The 23,203-nt window shown below is 39.5% G+C and overlaps 1 protein-coding gene across 2 annotated transcripts in view; it reads right to left on the minus strand.

Annotated features, from left to right (window-relative positions):
• ARHGAP28 (Rho GTPase activating protein 28) overlaps positions 1-3,904 on the minus strand; it is a 78,096-nt gene extending 74,192 nt beyond the window's left edge. Inside the window, exon 1 of one of the 2 annotated variants that reach the window (XM_030970997.1) lies at positions 3,466-3,904. In XM_030970997.1, the coding sequence (XP_030826857.1) occupies positions 3,466-3,596 (131 nt within the window). In that variant the 5' untranslated portion in view covers positions 3,597-3,904. The remainder of the gene's footprint in view (positions 1-3,465) is intronic. The other variant, XM_030970996.1, reaches the window with a different exon arrangement.
• Between the last annotated feature and the right edge of the window lie 19,299 nt (positions 3,905-23,203).

The raw sequence follows: 23,203 nt of genomic DNA on the forward strand, positions 1-23,203 counted from the left end.
ATGGCCATGGCCCCACTTTTCCTCTATATAACCCAGGAGCAGCATTTGTGCACAACTACAAAGTCCTTCATTCTCTGAAATGAGGAAGCCAAGCTGACCATTATGTAACATAAACCAGCACTTTCACCTTTGCACTGAGACAGGGATAGTGTGATATTCTGGCTTCTTTGGTGCTGTTACTTGTGACATCTATTTTCTAATAAACAGGATTAAAAAAGAGTGATGGGGTTGCCACAAGAACAGGAATCTTTCCCACTATAATTGTATGCTGTAGGGCTAGCCTGACTTCCAAGCAAACAAAGCAAGAGATCTCCCCAACACCTCATTCTCACAAGCAATAAATTAAAAAAAAAGATACAAGTACTATAAATGTCTATAAAATGCATGTAAAAGCAGATGGCAAACTAAGAAAAGAGACCTTAATATCTCATGAGAAAATTGAAAATGAATTTGCTAGTTATATTAGCATTAAAGGAAGGTTTGTCTGGAGAATTCTCCTGGAAGTCTAGGATACTCAATACTGCAGTTTTCAGGGCTCACCCCAGCCCATGTAGAGAAGGGGTTAAATAAGTCTGCAAGATGCAACAAATGGAGAGAGACAGAATTGAACTATATGGATAACTGAAGTCAAGATATTTAAGTCTTTAGTCTCTCTGATGAACTCTTGTTCTGGAGGATGGGTGGAATCTGTGGTCCCTTTCTTAACCACATTATTGATGTTATCCAATGCTACTTGGGAAGCTAACCTGGTGATGGCATCACTATGCAGTCAAACTTTCATCCCACTCTCCTCTTCATTACTTCTATGAATTTTCCATCCTTCACCACAAACTGATCCATCCTCCATTCAAAGCAATTTAAGCAAATTTTCTCCTGCTCTCTTTACAGCCCACCAGCTACTATCCTCTAACTTATAATGGGGTATATACCCACTGGGCTTAGAACTGGAAATGCTTGCAGCTGCTATACTTCATGCTGACCCTGATGCTGGCAGTGTGTTTTAGAAATGCACAAAGGATGCCAGCCTTTGAGAGTTGGGCATGAATATGAATCCAAGTGGTCTGATGCATCTGTTAATATAACCTTTCATATAGATGGGCTACTCAGCTGTGTGTCTGGGTTGTCAAGAGTGTTTAAGATTACTAATTTGTTTAGGGGCTCATAATGGTTACTTAAATCTTTCCTTCTTTTCTTATCAGTGTCTTTTTTAATGGTGGGGAGTGGCACAGTTAATTGCTGGCTGCGGCTGCATTAGATTCCACTTTTTGTGAGAAAACTCTGATCAGAAAGTTTCCAAAGGGAAAGTTTTTGCGAGAGAAAACAGCTGGAAGACAACTCCAAGCCCAGCTCCGGTGAGTGGACCTATTCTAATACAAAGAGTGCATCACTCCAAACCAAGCAAAATGTTATGAGAAGAAAAATGAAGTATCTTGATTCCTAAGAGAAGAGAGAATTGGTCAGCAGTTTACCAAATTAAAGGCTAATATCCAAGACAGATTCTATTCTCATGGATAAACATCTCAAACAGAGACAGCTTTAGAGCTACATGTAACTTAAGCAGCTGACTTCAGGCTCTGGGTCCCAACTGTTTTTGTTATCAAACAAGAAAAGGGTGACACCTCTGCTCTTTTCCTGCTTTTTTGAATTATTTTCCTGAAGAGTTAAGGAGTTAAAATGCCATAGTGTGAGTAGCTGCCCTAGGGATCAAGGAACACCAGACAGAACCTATAATAAAAGCTCTTGCATTAGGATGGTGGCAGAGGAGACTGTAGAAAATACAGTCCAGGAAAGAGTTCTTAGAAGATGAAGTAGGGATTAAGCCAGAGCCTATTTTACCATTTGCTAAAGCATTCAGTCCATTTGCCTTCATGGGTTCTGCATTCCAGAGGACTTCATGCTGGGTTAATAAAATCACTCTCTTGAACAGGCTTTGGAAACTCAGACAGCCACTGACTGCCCGTATGGCAGAATTTGCCTATTGCTTTTAGACAGCTGTGGGAAGTTGAGGACAAGAAAGGGGAGACAGCACCAAAATCTTATGGATATGTAGACACGGAGAGAGACTCCGCATGGCTTTGGCCCACGGCAGAAGCTTCCAAAATACGTTCCTCATCAAAATGTCAGGATTCGCTTTAGTTATTTTCTTTCAGGAACTGTAATTGGCACTTCTGCTTTTTGTAGGTGATATGCATGTGATTTATGTGTGTGATTTAAACCCTCAGACACTCTGAGCTTCAGTTTCAAGTGCATTTCAAGACAATTAGCACACCTACAAGAAAAACAGCAAAACACCACATTTCTGTTGCTCACAAACTTAAAGGGAGATAGAGTTTAGTGCTCTTCTTAAGGGAAGAGCACAGGGACAAAAAACTGTGTTTCCCTGTAACTCAATGCCAAACCACTGCTCTCTGTTTTGAGTAGCAAATGCCATTCTTACTGCATCTAAACGCCCAGACTCCAGTTACTTTTCTCAACATATAATTGTGTATTTTGGTACTGCTCTCCAACAGCAGTTTACCAGAACAAAGGAGTTATCTTTATGGGACAGCCAGGGAAACACACAAAGAACAGGAAGATGCAGCTAATCTAAATAATGACATTGAAAACAAAATAGCTATTGGGCTATAAATAAACAATATGAAGTAAATATCATTATTTTTATTAAGAGAAGACACAGACTTAATTAATGGGGATAATGTCATCTGCTGTTTCCTTAGACTTTAGTTCTTATTTTTTCAGTCAAGCCATAATGCACGATTTGCTACTTTCTTCAACTTTTTACAGTATAAACTTTTATATCACTTCTTTTGGAGAAAGTTGCAAAACTCAGATACGTATGTTCAGGAGAAAGATCAGATTTTCTAAAACAGTAAAACTGCTCAAACCGCTTGGTTTTGAACTGCGCAAATACATGCATTCTTACAAGGCAGGAAGGTAAACATACACGCGACTGCATTAATTAAGACAATACTTAGTTTCCTGCAACACAAAGGAATTTTCGTATTTAGACTAAGTCTTTAGCGATCCAGTCCCCCATTGTGCGTGCAAAGCAAAGCAGCAACCTCAGTTTCACAGAGAGAAGCACAAGGGCTGGTTCTGACCCGGCGAGTGAGCGGAGAAGGAATTAAATAATCCTCTAAACCAAAGCCAGAATCAACTTTCTGAGCGCCAAGCTCAGCCGGTCCCACCACCTCACTCTTTGGCAGCACAGTCCTAAACTCTCTGAGCAGAAGCCTGATTCACGTGCCTTTTTTCCGAGGGATTGTCTTGTTGAGTATCCTGGGAAGGAAACTGGTCTGAACTGTCGATTTACAAGATTTAACATAGGCACTCGTGTTTCCCCCTCCCAACCCCAACCCGCTGAATCACTTTCCCGGCGGAGACAAGAAACGAGCGAAGTGCTCTCGAGTGTCCGAGCCGGGCAAAACACCGGGCCAGGGCACCGCTCCCCCGCTCGGCCTTTACCTGCTGCCGGGCGAGTGGCTGGGGGGCACATCCTGCACAAAGCTCTGCTCCATGCCCGGGATCCTGGCCGGGCTGTGGGGATGGTAGGCTGTCAGCACCACGCTGCCTGAGTCCTTCATCTCCATGGTCATAGGCACATGTCGGCCCCGCTGCTGGCGACAGAGGCGACCCGAGGGCCGGGCGAGGGACCCTGTCACAAGCGCCAGCCCATGGCCTGGCCGGGCGGCAGCGCCCGCCGCTGCCGGCTGTCAGCAGAGCTGTGGCACCGAGACACGGCTCCTCTCCCTGTCAGCGAAGCTGGATTAGCATAAATTCAAAAACACCGCCCACAAAACAACCCACGGGGAAGTTACTACGTTCCTAGGAAACGAGAAACCTGAGATAATTCTGCAGTCCTGCAAACGGGACGCTTCCTGCCCGCACACAACGCTTCTTACTTCTTCCCCCAATAGTTCTCTGCTTACTTTTTTTTTTTTTCCTGTTTCTTTTTTTAACAGCAAATTCGTACTACTCCTCATGTTCCTGAATTAGTCTTGTCTAAGCGAACCGATCTGGTGGAGAGGAGCGCTACTCAGACACAACAAACACATGGTTTGGTGGAGCTGGGAGAGTTACAAGGGATGCAGAAACCGAGCGGGATCTGCTCCGTTTAAATGACCGGGAAAAAGCAGCGGGAGCTGTGATTTCCTACATGCCGAATCATTTCTATGGCGGGGAACTGAATTTGCTGTCTCCTGAAAACAGATTAAGGTTTCATTTTGCCTGATAATTAGAAAGGCACTGGAAAATGAGTGAATTACTTTTACAACAGTGTGTGTTCTTCTGGAGCAATCCTGTAAATAAACACACACTAAGATGCTTGATAATTTTTCATTATTTAACGTGATCTCTCTATGTTAATTAAGTGCTTTTCACTCAAAAGGAGACAATCAGGAAGAACAATCAGGTTCTAATTCTGGAATAATACTCAGAGAAAACTCTGTAGGACAAAGTGAGAAAATTTGCAAATCCCTTTATTTTCCTCTGCCACTCTTTCAGTGTTTTTTTGGTTTTTTTTTAAGAAAGAAAGGTTTTTGATAAATGCCAAGTCCCAAAAACTACTGTCCTGCCTATGAAATCATCTGAAGGATGTCCCTAATTTTACCCATTGAGCCACAGGTCTCTGAGCACCTTGTGAGCACTGGTGTGAAAAACCAACCTCAGTGCAGCTTTGTCACAGCTGCCAGCAGCATCCTGAGCGCAGGTTCTCTCCAAAATGCTCATTGGTCTCCTCTTTTGCATCTCCCTTGAGTGAGGTTGCTCTCTCCAGCACTGCTATACAGTGCTATATTGTGCTGTCAGTCTCTCTGGTGAACTAGCTCAGGTTTTGAATCAGAAAATGATCTTCTCAGCTCTGCCTTCCCCCTGAGCTGGGTACCCTGCCTGGAGGGGCACGGTGGTTTCGGTCAAACACGTTGCTGCGACTCATGTAGGCAGTGCCCAAGTTAATTTTAAATTAGCCAGCGTAGGACACTGATAAAGGTACACTTGGCAGCACTTCTTGCCAGACTCACCCAGGAAGCATAAATATTTGAATGTACAGAGCCTCTAAGCCTGCTCTTGCTATGCTGTTAAGATATCCTGGGTTAAATATTTTCAGGCCAGGTTGCCCAGGATAAAATCACGGCTGCTTACATGGCAGCATGGATGGCTTCTAGGAGCTTCCATGTAGCCATGTAGAGATGATAGAAATGAAGAAGAAGGCTCTGAGCTATCTCTGGAAGCACCACCATAGGCTGTGGTGCCACCAGTGATGGCTAGGGTGAATGCAATGACCACTATTCTGTGATTACTGGGAGATTCAGTCCCATCCTGGTTTTACATTTTCCTTCCTGGACCAGAAGGTGAGAAATCCCCTTCTCTGATGAGGGGGAGTAAATTGTTAATAGAAATTTATATTTGGCACAAATGCAGATAGATGTTTTGGATTTTAATCAGCCAAAATGTATATATCAAAGAGGATATGAGAGCAGAAAAAAAAAGATAAATATATGTTATAAAATATTTGCTGACAGCCTTTAAGGACAGTCTTCACAATTTACTTCAAGAAATTAAACACCTGAAAAAGCACACATAGTGAAATGAGCCAAACACTATCAAAAAGGGAGTGGATGTCCTTTAAGAGGTAAGGGTGCTGAGAAAATATTGGCTTAACTTCAGGAAAGCCTTTTTTCTCTCCTTTCTATCATAACACTAGTCTTTTGGCAGTACCATCAGACAAAAAGTGATGATTATGTGCTTTAAGCTATGTATAGATAAAGCCCACAGTAGAAATGCAATATATTTTTAATATTATTTTTATTTTCTCTTTCCATAATAAAACCCCTCAAACACCAACATGATTTAGAAAGTATACAAATACCATCTCAATAGAAAAATACATATAAATAAAGGAGGCCCACACTTATTAAATGGGATTTTCTCTCTAAAAAAAATAAACATGGAAGATTTTATTTGGAGATTTATAAAGTGCTGATGCACAAACTGGAGGCATATATGGAAATGGCAGACTATTTGGCACAAGTACAAATAGATATTTTGAAAACTGATCAGCCAAAAGACATGTATCAGACCAAGAGCTAAAAATGTTTATATGCCTAATGGCTGTTGGGGTTAGACATCTGCATAATATTGAAACCCCAAAAATATGCTAAATCAACTAGACACACACATCAGCCTTTAAAGAAAGTTTTAACTGGGCTGGTGAGCAGCCACAAGAAAAGTGTACAAGACAATATGAGCTGGACTTCAGCTCTATCTGAGCAATTCTGTTCCCAATGGAGAAGTTATTTTCCTGGTTTATAAAGAAACAAGTAGGAAAGTATTTTAATCCAACATGTTTGTGTTTCTGCAAGATTCCTTGAATACTAGATTGTGAAGTACTCAGGACTGTGATTGTTCTAATTGTTTTTTCATAGTTAATAGCTTTCTAGACCTTTCAAATACTATGCAAATGCCATTTTTGTGAGAAAATATTGTGAGGATGCTTTTGGTGGCAAGCAGTAAAGTGAAGGTGCAGCAAGAGAAGAGTCTGTGGGGAGTCTGTGGTCCATAATCCCATGAACAGCTGTCTTGGGTTTTGTAGGCAAGGGGCTTGTGCTTCCAAATTTTATGTCGTGCTTCTGTCAAGGGGAATGCTTTGCACTTTCACACATTTGGCAAAATAATTAATAAAAAATAATTGTATAAGGATTAGTGGGCCTGAACTTGGAGAACTGGGAGTGAGAAATCTTCACTGACCTGTTGCTTCAGAAATGTAAGTTAGTGGCTGTATACTTGTATGATCAAGCCTTCAGCTCGTCTGTTGAAAAGTATCTGTGACAGCCATATACAAGAAATATAAACACACAGAAAGTCACTAGTTCAAGCTTACTGAAATGAAAAAGAAAGTGTCACTCCTGTTAAAACAAATTTTATATTTTCATTCAATTAATTAATAATTGTTTTGGCGGCAAATTGATGGGCTACCTTTGCATAGCACATTTAATATCTATTGCTTCAAAAGGAACTATAATTTAAAACAGATTTTAAGCAGCCTTTTCTGGTCAAGTTCAAGGGGGTGTTATTACTTAAAGGAATGGGATTTGTCATCTAGGGGTTCTTGTCCTGACATGGTGGGAGCATTCACCATTATATTATAAGAGTAGAGCCACAGAGCCCTGGAAAGTGGAAGATTCCCCTTTGAACTACGAAACACACAAAAATTTCTGAGTATTGAATTTCATTGCTCATTTCCAGCTTAAATTACCCTGGGCAAAGTTAGACAAAATTAGCAAAACCCAGAAGTTAATTTTGGACCATATTAATTTCAAGTTGGGTTAGATGAAGTTTTATAAGGAATCTGTGTAAAGCACAGCATTTTTCACTGATTAAATCAAGGGGAAATGAGTAATACATAGAAAAATGTCATCCTAGCTCTGTGTCTAAATTTCAGCATCCCTCTTGCAATAAATTTTGCATCTATCTATATGAAAGTAACCAAAACCAGAACCACTGTATTTCTTCATCTTTTTTGGGGGGATGGTGGGGGGGCAGGGGCCATGGGGGAGGCAAAGGGTATCTCTTACTTCTCTCTAATTTTTCGTTTGATGGAAGCAGGTTTGGGGGGGGAGCAGAAAGCCTCATCACACCAAAGAGTTGGTGTCAGCAGAAGGCACCTGGACAGTCTGAGAACAAGCAGTGGCACAACCTTGCATAAAAACCAGGGGAGTGGTGTGTGCATCTTCTACTGCTCAATTCACATGAAAAAAAGTGTCTGAGAAGGGGCTGACTTTGTGTCAGGAGAATTTTCACAGTGTCTTGAGGTCTATATCCTTTCAGATAATTTTATGTGTCATGAAGGATAGTTTTTAATCTTGGTTTAGCCTCCGAACTTTATATTCTGGTCATGCTGGAAGGATTAGAGTCCTTTTTTCTACTATAAAGGAGAGCTATTTGTGTGCCTTGTTGTGGTCAGCTGGAAACATGAGGGCATGGGTGAGACCTACTGCTTTTATACCACTGAGAATCATAAATCAAAAAATAAAAAAGAGGAAAATCTTTGTTATTCTGATTTGTCTTTTCAAACTGTGAACAGAAACAACAAAGAAAACTGTTGCTTGTCCTTTAAAAGCAGGTTAATTAACAAGGCTATTTAAACAAAGAGAATAGAAATCAGGTGTTGTGGCCACTGATGGTTTTGCAAAGGTTTGTAATTAAAGTATGAAACAAAACATTCATCTTTGTTAAATATAGCTTCACAAATTGCAGTTCCAGGCTCAGTATGAATATATATCACATTTTGGTGAATTTTAACATGATCTTTTAAAAATTGATTTACTATGGTTTCTTTTATCCTAAAAAAGATACTAAAGTATAGAAAAAAAATTATTTAGGCAACTTTTTGCAGTTTTTTGCTTAACAGTGAACCTAATTTCTTTTCTAGAAGCTCAAAAGTTGTTTCTCCTTAGCCCAGATGAAACTACCCATATATTATTCCCATGTTAATTATGTTCAGAAAAGGAAACTTCCTTAATCTATCTGCCACAATAGGACTTTCTGGAGGTTTACTTTAAGAAAAAGCTCATATCCTTTCATTCATCCATGAGGTTTATGCTCCTTCATGACGTGTTGATCTAAGCACTTCAGCCGGGACAGCTGACATCCACAGCTGAATGCTGTGGTCTGGTGTTTTTTTTTGTTCTGAGGCCGTAAGTTAAAATTACATGAAGGAGTGGTAATGTGGTTAAGAAAAGTAGCACTGTGAGAGGCTGGTTCCTTCTTTGAAATGTTCCTCTAAGCATGAGCTGAAAATGGGAATTTGTTTCTGCAGCATAGAAGGGGAAAAATGGTTGTGGATAGAAAGCAATGAGCATTTTCAGGCCATATGTCTATGTCCTGGTACCGCTGAAAGAGCAGAATTGGGTTAGGTATCTGAATTTGGTGCAAGGAAATTGAGTCCTCATTTTCAGATGATACTGATTTATAAATATTTATAGATTACACATCATACAAATAGGTTAGGAATGAAAAATGAAATACGAAGATAGGTTTTTGTGTAAAAAGCCAACCAGACAGAGATTTATAACTTGATTCTTTTAAAAAGTACTGTTTTCCAGGGGCCAGTCAAACTCCTAAGAGGCTGTGTATACATGTATGTATATGTATTTGTTTAGGATATGTATATATATTCACATTACACCTCCTCACCCTCAATCTTTAACCACCATTTTAACATTTAAAAAAAGTATTCTTTTTTTTTTTTAGGCTACAAACAAAAAATGCAATTTCTGAAGTTAGTAATGATTTGTGAATCTACCTTTGCCCTTACAGCAGCACTTTGGTAGTATATCCAAACACAAGACTGTTGCCTCTTTCTTTTTACACTCATAAATCACTTTACATTCAGCGTTTTTGTAACATTTTTAACCCTGAAACAACAACATTTACTAGAGATGCTTTAGGTAAAATACAGTATGGGTATTTCCATATAACCTTGCCCATGATTTTTCCATTTTGCCGTTTCACAGCTGAGCCTGTTTCCCAGGCAGTAGCAGTAGACCACAGCTCTGCTGGTGTATTTGAAAGCTGTACTGAGCTATGTGCTCACCGGAGGACTGCTCTGTTAATTAAACCATGCTTTGAGCTATGGTCTGAGGAATATGTGAGAAACTTGATGAATCAAGGTAGAAAGGTGTTAACAGGAACCACTAATGTTCCTTGGGCACACAGCCAGACATGTCAATATCAGCTGCCTTGTTTTGATTGCATTCTACTCCTTTTTTTAAATCAAGAGCTGCGTTTTTTAAAATAACAGAGTCTAATAGCACTGTTAATTGGATTTTTCACATCTGCATACAAGGGATGAAACCTCAAATTCTCTTTCCTGTCTAGAGAAGAGGGGTGTGTTTCAAAAAGCATAGCTTACATCTTCATTGTGCTTTCGCATTCTGTGGCTTGATGACTTGAATTCCCAAAGTTACTAAATTTACTATTGCCTTTGCTATGCAAAAGTGAAGAAAGTTCTGTTCTTATCTGCTAATTTCTTCATAGTACTGCCATATCACCACAGAAATAGTTATAAAGGTTTTCAGAGGAAATCTTCTTCTTGTATTGGTCATACAGAAGTGATATCTCAGAACTTCCCTGCAATACCTGTGTTAGGTAAGTTATTGCACAATGAAGTGAGTTAGATTCAAAAGGGATTTTGCTTTTTTGATAGAGACATTTTTATAAGTTAGTAACTTCAAATTTAGATCTGCTGCAAAAGTAAATTGATGTATGTTGATTTACAGCAGCTCTAAAGATTTTCAGTAAGAGGAAGCACAAATAAACCCAATTAAAATCTCTAAAAGTAAATTTAATGCTTCAATTATCTTGAAAGTTTGTTACAAATTTAAACCCTAATTGTATAATTTATGAACAGTAGGAAGAGGATGTTTTCAAATTTAAAATAAAACAGACTAAATATATCTAAATAAATTTAATATGCAGCAGAAAAGCACTGATGACACCATTATTAATATAAATGTATTTTCATTTTGAAATCATATTATCAAAGGTCTGCATTCACTTTATATCATTACTAATTTAAAGATACCTTTGGGAAAGGCATTTTTCATAAACCCCTCTATGAACACTCTGTGTTTTAGGAATAGAGACATTGAAACACCAGCTAGCGGGAAAGAAGACTGACTGGGTGGAGAAGGGAGCTTTTCACAAGAACTCAGGGGAAAAAAAGGGTGTATCATGTTTGGAAAAAGGGGCAGGCAACTCAGGAAATGTTTAAGGATGTCATTAGGTCATGCAGAAAGAAAATTAGAGGCAAAATCTCAGTTAGAACTGAATCTGACCACTTATGTAAAGGATAATAAAAAGTGTTTTTATAAATACAAAAATTAATTAAAAAAAAAAGAAGTGCAGTGAAAATCTCTATTCTTTACTGGATGTGGGGGAAATATAGTTACCAAAGATGAGGAAAAGTCTGAGGTACTTAATGCCTTCTTGCCTCGCTGTTCTGCAGTAAGACTGGTTATTCTCAGGGCAGCTGGCCTCCTGAGCTGGTAGACAGGGGTAGGGAGCAGAATGGACCCCCCAAAATCCTGGAGAGGGTAGTTAGTGACCTGCTGTGCCACTTAGATGCTCACAAGTCTATGGGAGCAGGTGGGATTCATCCTAGGGTGGTGGAAGAGCTCTCTAAACTGCTTTCCATCATTTATCATCAGTCCTGGCTAAATCAGGTGGTCCCAGATGACTGAATGTTTGGCAGTATGACATCCATCCACAAGAAGGGCTGGAAGGAGTTTTCAAACTTCCAAAGAAACTTTCCAACCCCAAGTGTGGCAAGGATGAAACATTATTATGACTAAATAGGAAAGTCCACTCTCTTGTAGCCCTATAAACAGCATAGTAGAGAAAGTAGTAGAGTGAACCTCACCAGCAAGTTTTGTTGTGCTGTTGCTTTTATATTAAACCTGTTTTTTTTGGTAACTTTTCCAATGATTCTTTAAGTGCTCTTAAACACTCATTTATGACACAACTATCTGAAAGTAGGTTGTAGCCAAGTGGGGATCAACTTCTTCTCCCAGGCAGCTAGGGAAAGGACAAGGACAATAGCCTTAAGTTGTGCCAGAGGAGGTTTAGGTTGGACATGAAGAAGAAATTCTTCACAGAAAGGATGATTAGATTTTGGAATGGGCAGTCCGGGGAGGTGATGGGGTCACCATCCACAGGGATGTTCAAGAAAAGACTGAACTCAGTGCATTGGTCCAGCTGATGTGGTGGTGTTCGGTCATAAGTTGGACTTGATGACCTCAGAGGTCTTTTCCAGCCCAGTTGTGTCTGTGATTCTGTGATGCTATAGCTGTCTTTTGCAGAAAAATGCTGGGTGCCAGACATAACTATAGAGGGAACTGCCTGACTCACAGTCCTATGCCCTAATCACATGTGAGATTGCAGCTTAATTAATCAACAGTTTGGGAAGCACTTTTGTAAAGGAATGGGTAAAAAGATAATGCATTTAATCAACCACAGAAACAGAACCACAACAGGAGATGCAGAGAGCATACCATGTGGGCTGCAGAAATGGTCCATCTTCCCTGGATGTTAGGGATTTATTCCCTGCAATGGGTGTGTACCAATCTTGGTGGGGTATCTAAGGAGACTCGAGGGCTTTCCACCTAATGGTTATTAAATCATACAGATTAGCCTTAAGTGAAAACACATACATGAACGCAGCTTTGCTAAATATGTCAACAGTCATGTTTCTAGGCTACTTTTATGTCACAGTATTGAACACCGTGAACTTAAATATGTTTTAGAAGCACTAGAAATAAATTTTGTCACTGCTGCAAGGAGGTGGTTGCATCACCATAGTGAGCTAAATGAGTTATCATAATCAGAGGGTAACAGAAGGGAATTTTGCAATACTAAGGATCTGGAAATTACTGTCTCGGGAGATTGCAAAGAACATTTTAGATTTTTTTGCTTAACAAGGTCAGGCACGAGCTTTTCCCTCTGTGATATTGGCACAAGGAATTTTGTTTCATAGTTGAAAGTTCTATCAGAGTTTAAGAACATGGAAATTTCCCATTAAATTTTGTCATCGTACATTGTTCATGGAAAAATAAGCATTCCCAGGGTTCTTGTGTCAATTTTGTCAGTGTAAATTGCTAGCCTTCTCAACACAACAGAAAAAATTACAGTTATTCCAAAGGCATTTCTGCTAGAGGAAAAAAATAGCATGCAGCCATTACTTATTTATTTAATTTGTTTTTTTTTATTCATGTTTTTTATCTGTGGTCTCAATGGGCTACAATCCATGGTATGCAACTCTATCAAAACAAAACAAAGTCCCACCAGGGATGAAATAGATACATTTTCTCCAGATTAATTTAATAGATAAATGTTTCACACAATAAGGGAGCCAAGACTGCAGATGACTTGTTTTTGGTTTGGAACTTCAGGGAACAGATGGGAAAGTGGCAGCATTAATGTACCTTAATGGATCCACAGGACCCTGTTTATTATTTGGCTTCTGTTCAGAATTTATTTTTCTTTTTTTTTCCTCTTTTTTTTTTAAGTGACTGTGCTCTGCTGAATCCCTGCAGAATCTTTTCAGAATCTGCTTAATTTTTCTCCTGCACTTCCCCCACTTTTGTTCCTACCTTTGTTGTCGGGATTAAGGTTTCAGACTCAAAAAGTGTGGAGAGCCTCTAGTTCTTTTTCCAAAGTGAGTACCATGTAGGGACATGCTGAAGGGAATAGATAGAAGTGTGCCTCCCTGGCCTCTGGTCCAGGAACTGGAAGTATTGGGGAGTACACAGAGAAGAGCCTGCAGGGCTCAGCTCATGTGCTCTTCCTAACCAGCATCTCCTACTGCTGCTGTTGGAGACAGAGGAGTGAGCCAGATGGACCACAGACCTGATCTTCTGACTTTACAGGGACTTTCTTCTGGTCCTCAGCTCACAGAATGAGTTTCTATTTACTCTTATTTACTTGTTATTTGAAGTACTCTTACTATTTACCCTTGTCTGCCATCAGTCCATATGGTGCACTGTAAGGCTTGGCTTACTTTTAAACACAACTTCAAAAATCTCTGGGCTGCTCCTGAGAGTGCTCTCTTTTTGTGTATGTCTTCTGCATGGTGTTTACAGCATAGCTTTCTTCTATTTCTTGCTAACAGCAGTTTCCTTATTTCTCTCCAGTTGTTTTGCTCTCTGACATTTCGTTCTTTCCTACCTTCTACTGAGCTGGAAAACAAAACAAAAAAGTAGGTGAAACTTTGAAAGGAAGAGAGAAAGTCATAATTTATTAAATATGGTTCAGCATGAACCAAATAAGGACAAAGAAGTACATAAAAAAATACAGGTACTGGTAAATTGGGCGTGATTTGTCCTCCTCAAACTCTTATCATTTGATGAATGAGATACTCCAGGTCTTTAAATACACAAAACCACATTTCTTGTGTAATCATGCCAAGCATGAATGTCTCAGCAAAGATTTAATGATGAAGATATGTGGATTAATCTGAATTACAGAAAACACAGAGTTTTATTTAGTCATCCAAGTTTTTACTCAGCAATCAAACTGGCATGTCAAATCTGGCATTTGCTTGCATAAAAGAGATAAACAAAATGCTGAATAAACCTCATTTTCCTGGGAAATTACTGGTATTGCAACAAACAAAAAAGTCTTTCACACACAGAATGCAAGGCCATGCGTTTTCCTGGGTGATGCATTGTGCCCAAAGTGTGTCTCACTCTTTCTCAAAACAAGAGCTATAAATAGGCAGGCACTTTGTGCCATTTTAATGCTGAGTATTACACATTCCAGCAACTTCAGTTTTTCATCTGGTTATTTTTATTTTCCTTTGTTGTGACTGAGCAAGTGAAGGCAGCCTACTGAAATGCCACCCACTCCCTTGAAAGAAAAATCTAGGAATAACCTGAAAGGTCAGGAAAGGGCTCTACCTAGAAATATGCTTGAAACAAGGAGAAGAGTGCAGAAAACTGAATGAGAAGGCTGATCTGGATACGGTGAGTATTTTGTTTGAAAACAGTACTGATCTTTCGTCTGAAAACCACTGACTTAATTACAAATCCCAGTCCCTAGCAAGGAATATCAGTAGGGCTGAAGAGGTTTCTGTAGCAAGTCAGAAGGCTGCCTGAAAAATGTTACTTTTTTTTAATTTTCATTTTTTTATTTTAATGTGGCCCCCCATTGTTTCTATACCCTGGGATCTGGCACTCAGAAAGCCAGTCGTTTCCTCTGAACACTATTAGAAAACACCAGGAATGATATGGAACAATAATGTTCCTTAAAAAGAGTTTCACTTCATGGGAGAATTATTGCAATATGAGGCCTTGTTTATAACACACTACAGTGACTTCCTCACCCTATTATCATTAGCAATACAGCCCTTAAGGTTGCAATTACCATCCTGCTAGTGAAAAATTCCCAAATCCGCATTCATGTCAACTATGGTTTCCTGGATGCCCTCTGTATTAGCAGACATGGGTGCAATGCAAAGCTTTTAGTTCTCCTGACTGCTGAAACCTGTGCTGGACCTGAGCCCTGGTGTCCACCTGGGCCTTGTGTTGCCCATTTAAGCAGCCTGGAATCTGTCTGCTTGGGAATCCCTCATCCTCTGATTTCAGTCCAAGACAAAGGGCTGTTCCTGTTTTAGAGAAAAACACCAGCAGAGCCATCAGCTGAATCTTAGGCACTTTGTTAATGGTAGATGTATAGAAACAGAAAGTCAGAAAAGCTGCATCATGCTGGGGCAGTTGTGAATGCAACCGTGAAACTGAATGTTTTTGGAGAGCACACGTGATTTTCTATGGTTTACCAGCTGTTTTGTCCAACCTGGTCTGTGAGAGTATTCTAGAGGATAAACACTCTGCAAAGCTGACCTTGAGCTAACAATAAATAGAATGGATTTATTGTCACTCTTCTGGGGATTTGAAAGTTTAGTAATGAATTATAGAAAACTCCTGTTCCTGGGAAACATGGTCTATGTGGGATCATAACTATTCCATAAACTGGCAGACTGTGATCCTTGTGGTCTCATATTGTTGTCACTGCAGTTTTATTCTGGGATAAAATTCTCTGACGAAAATAGAAGTACTCCTTATTTATGCCATTGCAAACAATGTTAGCACAAATGGTTGATCAAAGCAACTGCTCCAGCTTGTAATGGCTGGGTTAGGACGAGAGGTAGGAGTTGTGACTCTGAGGTTCTGCACTGCTTAGGAAAAGGCTCATTTCCTGAAAACTTTATTACCCTAAACTTCTGCTGCAGTTTTGGTCCTTCGTTAGACCACCCTCCTAGCCCCCTGGCCCTCTGCCATCTCTCCAGTGATTCTTTGAACCCCGTAGACAAGGTTGCAGATTGGTTCTGTCATTTCAGTTCTTCATTTTTTCTCTGGGCTGAATATTGTTCAGGACGATTCTCTTCGGGCATATAGGAAAAGGTCAGTTTGAGGACCCCCAAAGAACATCAAAGTTGTGGTGCATATACAGCAAACAATACAGGACGCCGAACATGTGGACTTAAACAGAGGAAAAGGCTTGAACATGACTGCGTTTCCTGTGCCACAGCCTGAGCTCTTAGTAACGGCTGTCCATGGGAGCCAATTTTTCCTTCATAAGCTGATGAAAACGGGTATTTGTGCTTGCAGCAGCTAGGAGGGCAACCATCCAAATGTGCTCTGCTCTGTAACACACACAGGGCTGCCTCTGCAGTGGCAGCAACCCTTGGTGCTGCAGATACTTTGATAATTTGCCCTTTACTAATCAACCTAACTTCTATTCCCACTGTTTGTCTGAAAACTGTATCCTCATTTAGACTGCAAAATTCTTGCAGTCTGTGTGTGCCGAAAATAAGTTAAAAATTACATTCTTTATCTTAAGGAAGATAAAGAGTATAAAGAATATAATTTAAAAAATATTTTCATGATCCTGAATAGCTACCTAGATCTTCTTGCTTTGCAATTACTGCACCAGCCAAGAGAGATTGGCTCCATCAAATCACTCAATAAAATGACTTTCTGTCAGAGAAACCTACTCACCTGACTTTGTGGAGAGGATCAAAGGGATTTCTTACTGCAAATGGTGTGCTGATTCTATTGGAATACAGTGTAATTAAAATACATATGTGCCATTTTAAGTTGCAAGTGATCCCCTAAAGGGCTTTATAGTATTCTGCTTCACTGTGCAACAAAGGTGCAAAGAGGGAGGCACAGTCCCCAAAATTGGTATAGTCCCCAGCTTTGACTCTCTGACTGCTGTGAATGGTAATTTTTGTGTTACTGTTTTCTAGACCAATACTACTAACATACTTTTTAGGAAAGGGTTAGAATTGTAACAGTTATCATATTTATGAAAAAAAAAACCACCAAAACAAACCTCCACAAATTTTCGAACTTTGCTCCAAGACCAAAGCATGCCCTTTCACCTGGACTGTACAACTAGGAAACAGAGAAGGCAGCATAAGAAATGTTCAGCACAAGGACAGGAAAAGCCTGTCCGACTCCATATGCCCGGTATTTTCTTTCTGCCCTTGTTTATCTGAAACTCACTTCCCTTCTTTTTTCTCTCTGCTCCTCTAACTCATTCTCAACTTGTCTTTAATTTCCAGCACTTTTTCCATTAGCACTACATAAAGTCTTGGCATAAAGTAGTTGTGATGGCAACATTTCCCACTTTCTTCTGTTTTGAACTTGGGGAAGCTCTAATCTCTTTGCCTGTGGTTTAGAGGCCAGTGCAGACAGTGAGCACACAGCTTTGGTCTGATAGCTGTGTATGCTTTACAACTTTGCTGAGTTTTAAAATTCTTGTGCCAATTTAGATTAGCATGAAAACTGCTCTTATAAACTTTTAGATAACCACAGTTACCACGCTTTTTGACTAGTTTGGCATGAAGACGTCACATCAGTCTTTCTTTTCCTATTTGATCATTGTCAGGACAAGGGAATATTGGAAGAAATCTGTAAGTTCCCCAAGTCCATTAGTTTTTAATCAACTTGGAAACATCTCTCATATTGCATGAGGCAGGTAAATTTGTGGTAGTTGTGAGGGACAAAGTGGATATACTGCTTCAGAAACTGTCCCCATTGATTTATAAAAGTCCCATTCAAACTACACATGCCTCAAAAATTTCCGAATGTTTAAAGCTTATACTTCAAGTAATCCTGCCAATCTCTTTTCTTCGTTAAAAATAGCTATACATCATTTTCTTCTGTTCTTTGAGAAACAATTTTTTTCCCACTGTAGCTCTTAGTCTTTGTTCTATACCTTTTATCCAGTAATCTTTGATGTAGAGCAGTCTAAGTACCCTCTCAAAATCTAATTAAATTTGAATTCCTTTTATCTATCATGGCAGTAACATCTTCAAAGATTTCTAACAAGTTAGTTAAGGTTGAATATTTTTGCTTCAATATAGTGCAAGTATTTTGAGATGTTATCCCCCTAACAGAGAGCTCTTTTAAATAGCTTTCAATACATTTTTAAAATAGTCTTCAAAAGTTACTGGATCTCCATTTCATCCTATGTCTCCCATGTAACATTTTTGATAAGTGACCTTAAATTATGTATCTTTGTTGTATTATACAAGGATCCTGATAAGATACTGAACCTCGTATAAAACATAAAGTAAAATTTATGTTCAAAGGTTCTCATTCTCTTTCTCCTCTTAACTACATGGACATTGTTTTGATTAAATAAAATTATACCACCTAATTACATTATATACCTAACAGAATATATTCTTTCCTCTTTGACTTTGAAGAATGATTGCTAGTGAGAACATACAATACAGTTTTTTTGTATTTCCTGTACAAAGAATGGAACCATAATATAGACCTAATAATTCTATTGTATTTAACCCCATATTAACATTTTACTTTTCAAAATTCCAGTCAATATGTAATGATAGATAGATAGATAGATAGATAGATAGATAGATAGATAGATAGATAGATAGATATATGGAACAAGAGCATTTTGATTCATAGAAGGTGTTAGTATTGAAAGTTATCCTATCATTTACGATGGATTAGCTTTAACGTAATCTTAAAAATATGTTATCTTAAAAATAATTTCCAGGGCTTGGTTTTAGTTTTTTTCCCCTTAATGTTCTGGAAGTGCCAGCTTGCCAACACCTGTTCCACTTGCATAGCTATAAGCATACCTTAAGCTTACAGTGGAATAATTTAATTTTTCTTAGTAATTTCACTGGTGCTTGCAAAGTGCCATCTCAACACTTGTCTCTCCTGAGCTGAAGGGCTACCTGGGCTGATTCCATTCCTGTTGCTGCCAGGTCCCTCCCACCGTGTAGTGAGTGACCTTTCAGTTCCTTTCCCATAGCTTCCACGCACACAGAAAGGCACTGGGCCTCCACCAGCACTGAGTTAACGAGACGCTTTTGCAGCCCTGCAAATCATGGCTGAGGAGCCCAATTTAAACAGCAGTGCCCAAGGAGAGGGAACCCCTCATCAGCATCCCCATTTGAGGGCTTGAAGCAGCCTTGCTCCCTCCTCTGCTGTGCCAAGCTGCAGATTGGATGGGTTTGCAGCGGCCTCTGTGACTGGTGGTGTCAGTGGTATGAGCATTTCTGTTTAAACAGAGGGACTTTAGTGGTGCTCTGGTTTACTTTAACAGCGCTTTCTAAGTATTTGCATGAAATAAACAAAAGTTATGAAAAATCAGGGGTATATTGAACTGGTACCCCACTTTTTTCTGTTTTGTTTAGGTGGGATATCCTTTTTGGCAGGTTTACAAGCATGTGTCAGACAACTGTTTTACAGCAAAAACATTTTGCTACAGTCATGGGTTGATAGAATGACTGATTGTCATTTAAGAGGCCCTTTGTTCTGACTCCTCATATGTTTCCTCATGTGCTTACAGTCTGAGATGCATTTCTCTACAAAATTGAATTCATATGTTCTGGAGAAAAAAAACCCATCCCCTCATTCTTGAACTATGAGGTCTTTTTCTTTTCCCCCATGACTGATTTTCATAGTCCTGTAATTGATTCTCATAGTCTGAAATGATAATTTTATAACTGCAGTGAGCATGGAAGAAGTGAAGCTCAGCCCCAGGAAGCAGATAAGTGCCTGGACTACCTGTGGAGAGCTGTGCTGAGACACCTGTGTCAACGCTGAGTGAGGTGCCTTGGGCACAGAAAGATCCCTGTTGTTGCTTCACAGAGAGGACTCCCTGCTCTCATCCCTCTTAACACAGACCTCAGGCACAGACATTAATTAATAGCAGCCTGCTGAGGCAGTGAAATGCTATACCTATAAGAATTGCCTGCAGTCACAAGCTGAAACAGGGCCAGGAGCTCAAGCCAGCCTGGAGTTCCAGTCTAGTGCCTTTTACCACTTCCTTCTCTCACATGACTATTTACGTTACTGACCTTTGGAAGAAAACAACAACCCTCAACTAGATATTTATATATGCTCATATTTCAACATAGGATTCCTGCTTTTGAAACATCTTTAATACCTCTGCAGTCCAAAGGTCTCAGCAATGCCCAGTCTATCTGAGGGAAAGCACATACAGAAATTGAAATTTAAAATCTCCTAACATTTATGTAGAGATATAACCAGCCTGGTAAATCCTGTTTCACCACATTATTTCCCTTTGGCACAGAATAAAGGAATCTAGGGACAGTTGCTGGGTGGCTTCTAGGAAAGGTGAAGTAGCAAAGTGTCAAGGTAACAAGCATGGTTTAGCTCTTACAGGGATTTCAGGGGCATGGTCTAGATTGCTCTCTGCTGCAGACTTCAAGCTAACCATCCTTGAGAGGAGAGCAGTTCTGAACCTGAGCAGTGGTCTCAGCTGCCTCAGTTTCAGATAAGCATATGTTGAACAGACATACAAACACATATGTACAACAAACAATCACATATGTTTACTTTGTGGAAGTAAAAACTCTATCTCTTGGCTGTCCTCTTCCCACAAGTTTATTACATTTTGCATTTGTCAGCTTTATTTGCTTAAAATTGAAAACTTTAACTCAGTTTTACTGATCGTAGAGCCCCTCTGGATATCAAAGTGTGATGTGGTTCAACTAGACCCTGCCATCTGGGCATGTGCCCAGCTCTCTGTGGAGGGCATGCTGTTCCCCTTTGCTGAGCAAATGCTACCTGAGCCCAGTCCTAGGTCACCAGTCACCACCACCAAATACATGATTTTGGCATGCAGAGGGCACCACAGATGCAATGAGCAAATGCAGCATAGCAGTCTCTCAGTTTCTAGATAGCCTTGGGGTCATTAGAAGTCACTGTCATCCACAGCAACCCTTATGTCCTCCTAAAAAGTGAAACTACTGTAAAAGCAGAAGACTGACATGTAAACGCTCAAATTAAAAATAAGCAAGGATAAGAATGAGTCATCTCTTTAGGTTTTTAGAGCTAATTCATCTACAAGTATCATTTCATCACATCAATATGATGTGTTGCCCTTTTACAGTATCTAGCATAAATTAAACTGGGGAAAAGTCAACTAAATCTGAAATTAGGGGACTATTTGAGTTACCTGCCTCCAAAAAGCTTTCTAAGGGGATTCCTTACATGTCTGTGTTATCAGTTAGCATGCAACATGAACTGATACAAGAATATATGTAAAATACAAATATTGTACTTTGAGGTTCCTGCATTCTAATGAATGGTACTGTAGTCTGGAAAGAAAAAGAGATTTTTCATATATTTTAAAGAAGTCCAAATGCACCAATAGTCTTTGTGTTTATACACAGACAGCAAAGTCAAAACACAGCTGTGAGGTCTAATTTTAGGGGCCACTAACCTTGATCATGGTCTTTTAATAATCCTCCTATTTGGGAATTCAAAGATTCGAGGAGGGTGTAACCTTGAGGCTTTTAACCAGTCCTTGAAACCAGTATTCACAATGTGTCATCTGATTTTAGAAACAATATTATCAGAATGCACTGGTAGATAGTGGCTTGACCATAGGATGCCCTGGAAGCTGAAATACCATTTTAAATATGAACAACACAGAGGGTTCCACAAGAATGTTTCAGCTAAAAGAGATGTGTGAGGAGTCTAGTATCACATTCCTGTGTCAGTCATAATATGGGCAATGAACAGAAATAAAAGTTGTTCATTCTTTAAATCTTCCACCAAGCTACCTCTCATAAAAACTCTGAAGAGGAACTTTGTCAGGGTTTTCTGGTAAATAAATGGGGAATTACTGAAAAGTCCTGAAATGAACCTTATTCTTGAATCTTCTTTTTTTTTTCAGCATTCCAGGTTGAATCTTAGCAAGCTAAATCTTTTATACACTTTGGAGCCCTGCTGGTTTTGCAAAGCTGAAGAATTTGCTACTTCCAAATTATTATTCATTTGAAGACTTCTTCCTGCATGACAGCTGACTTTCAGTAAGTAGAGAAAGTATGTAAACAGTGACTATTAATGTAATTTTATTCAGTTAGAGAAAGCTGTGATTTGTAAAAGGATTGCAGTAAAACAAGACTACGCATCTATTAAAACATAAAGACTACGGGAGATTTTACTCCTGTCCTGCAGTGACAGAGTGGCTCAACAGCAGCATTTGAATGATGCCCTGCACAACTGATCTGACAGTGCCAGAAGGACAATCCCAGTGTACAGAAGGGAATAGAACTAAGCTGAGCCTGGGTGAGTTAAAACTGTGCCCATCACGTGCAGTGTTCTCTGTTGCTGTTTAGAATCCATTGCCTGAGCATTATTGGCAGCTTTTAGTTTTGCTTGTGATGGCACAGATGAATGATATTCCCAGATGGATTAAAGGAAAGTTCCAGAGCGTAATCTACTCCCTATCATTCTTCTACCTTATGACCACAATGCTGTACAGTCCCTCCCACATAACTACTCAGTAGTATTTCAAAATCAGACTGATTCCCTACATTCCTGGTTAGCACATTCAGAGGTTAAACATAAACCAGAAACCAACACTGATTATCATTAAGCATTCCTGTGCCAAATACCTTGGTGAAGTAAAATGATAAAAGTTCAGCACGTAATTCTTGTAGGTATGGCTGATAATTTTTTTTTCTGCTTCTATTAATATTCTTGGTTTACTATGGTCTCGCAATTACTTTTATTTGTCTATAAAATTCCACTTTGTTTAGTCTTGTGAGCTATTATTTCTGATTCAGTACAATACCACACACCAAAACCAGGCTGCGGGAGTTCATAGCTCATTATTATATATTGTAATGAACTACTGTGGAGCTGAGGTGGTACCGTGTGAATTGGCAAAGTGCTATGAGAAATCTAACTCTAAAAGGCAGCTGTGAGAAATGGGGACCTATTTAATCACAGCTTTGTCACACTTAAGCTGAATGGGCACAGGGTCTGTGAGATGGACTGTATTTTGGTTTCTACATCCTGCCTAGTCTTATATTTATTAGTGCACTGTTCCCCTCCAGTTGTCAGATTTTTTCACTGATCATGTTCTTCAGTGTGGAGGAATGCTTTTTCCTTGCTACTCTTTTCCACGGGCTCCAGGCAATCTAGAAAAGGGTGAAAAGAAATGAGCAGTTCAGAGGCTCCAGTCTATGCATCTACAGGCCATGGAATGAGCAGGCTTCCAACTGGTGCATCACTGATACAGTATTTTAAACCCTGTCATTATCAAAAAGCACTTGTTCCTGATAGTGCAAATTAATGAGGTTTTCTCAACTTAGTTGAGAATGGAATCAGAAATAAAGACACAA

The sequence above is a fragment of the Camarhynchus parvulus genome, chromosome 2 (assembly GCF_901933205.1).
Source record: "Camarhynchus parvulus chromosome 2, STF_HiC, whole genome shotgun sequence".
Classification (NCBI taxonomy): domain Eukaryota; kingdom Metazoa; phylum Chordata; class Aves; order Passeriformes; family Thraupidae; genus Camarhynchus; species Camarhynchus parvulus.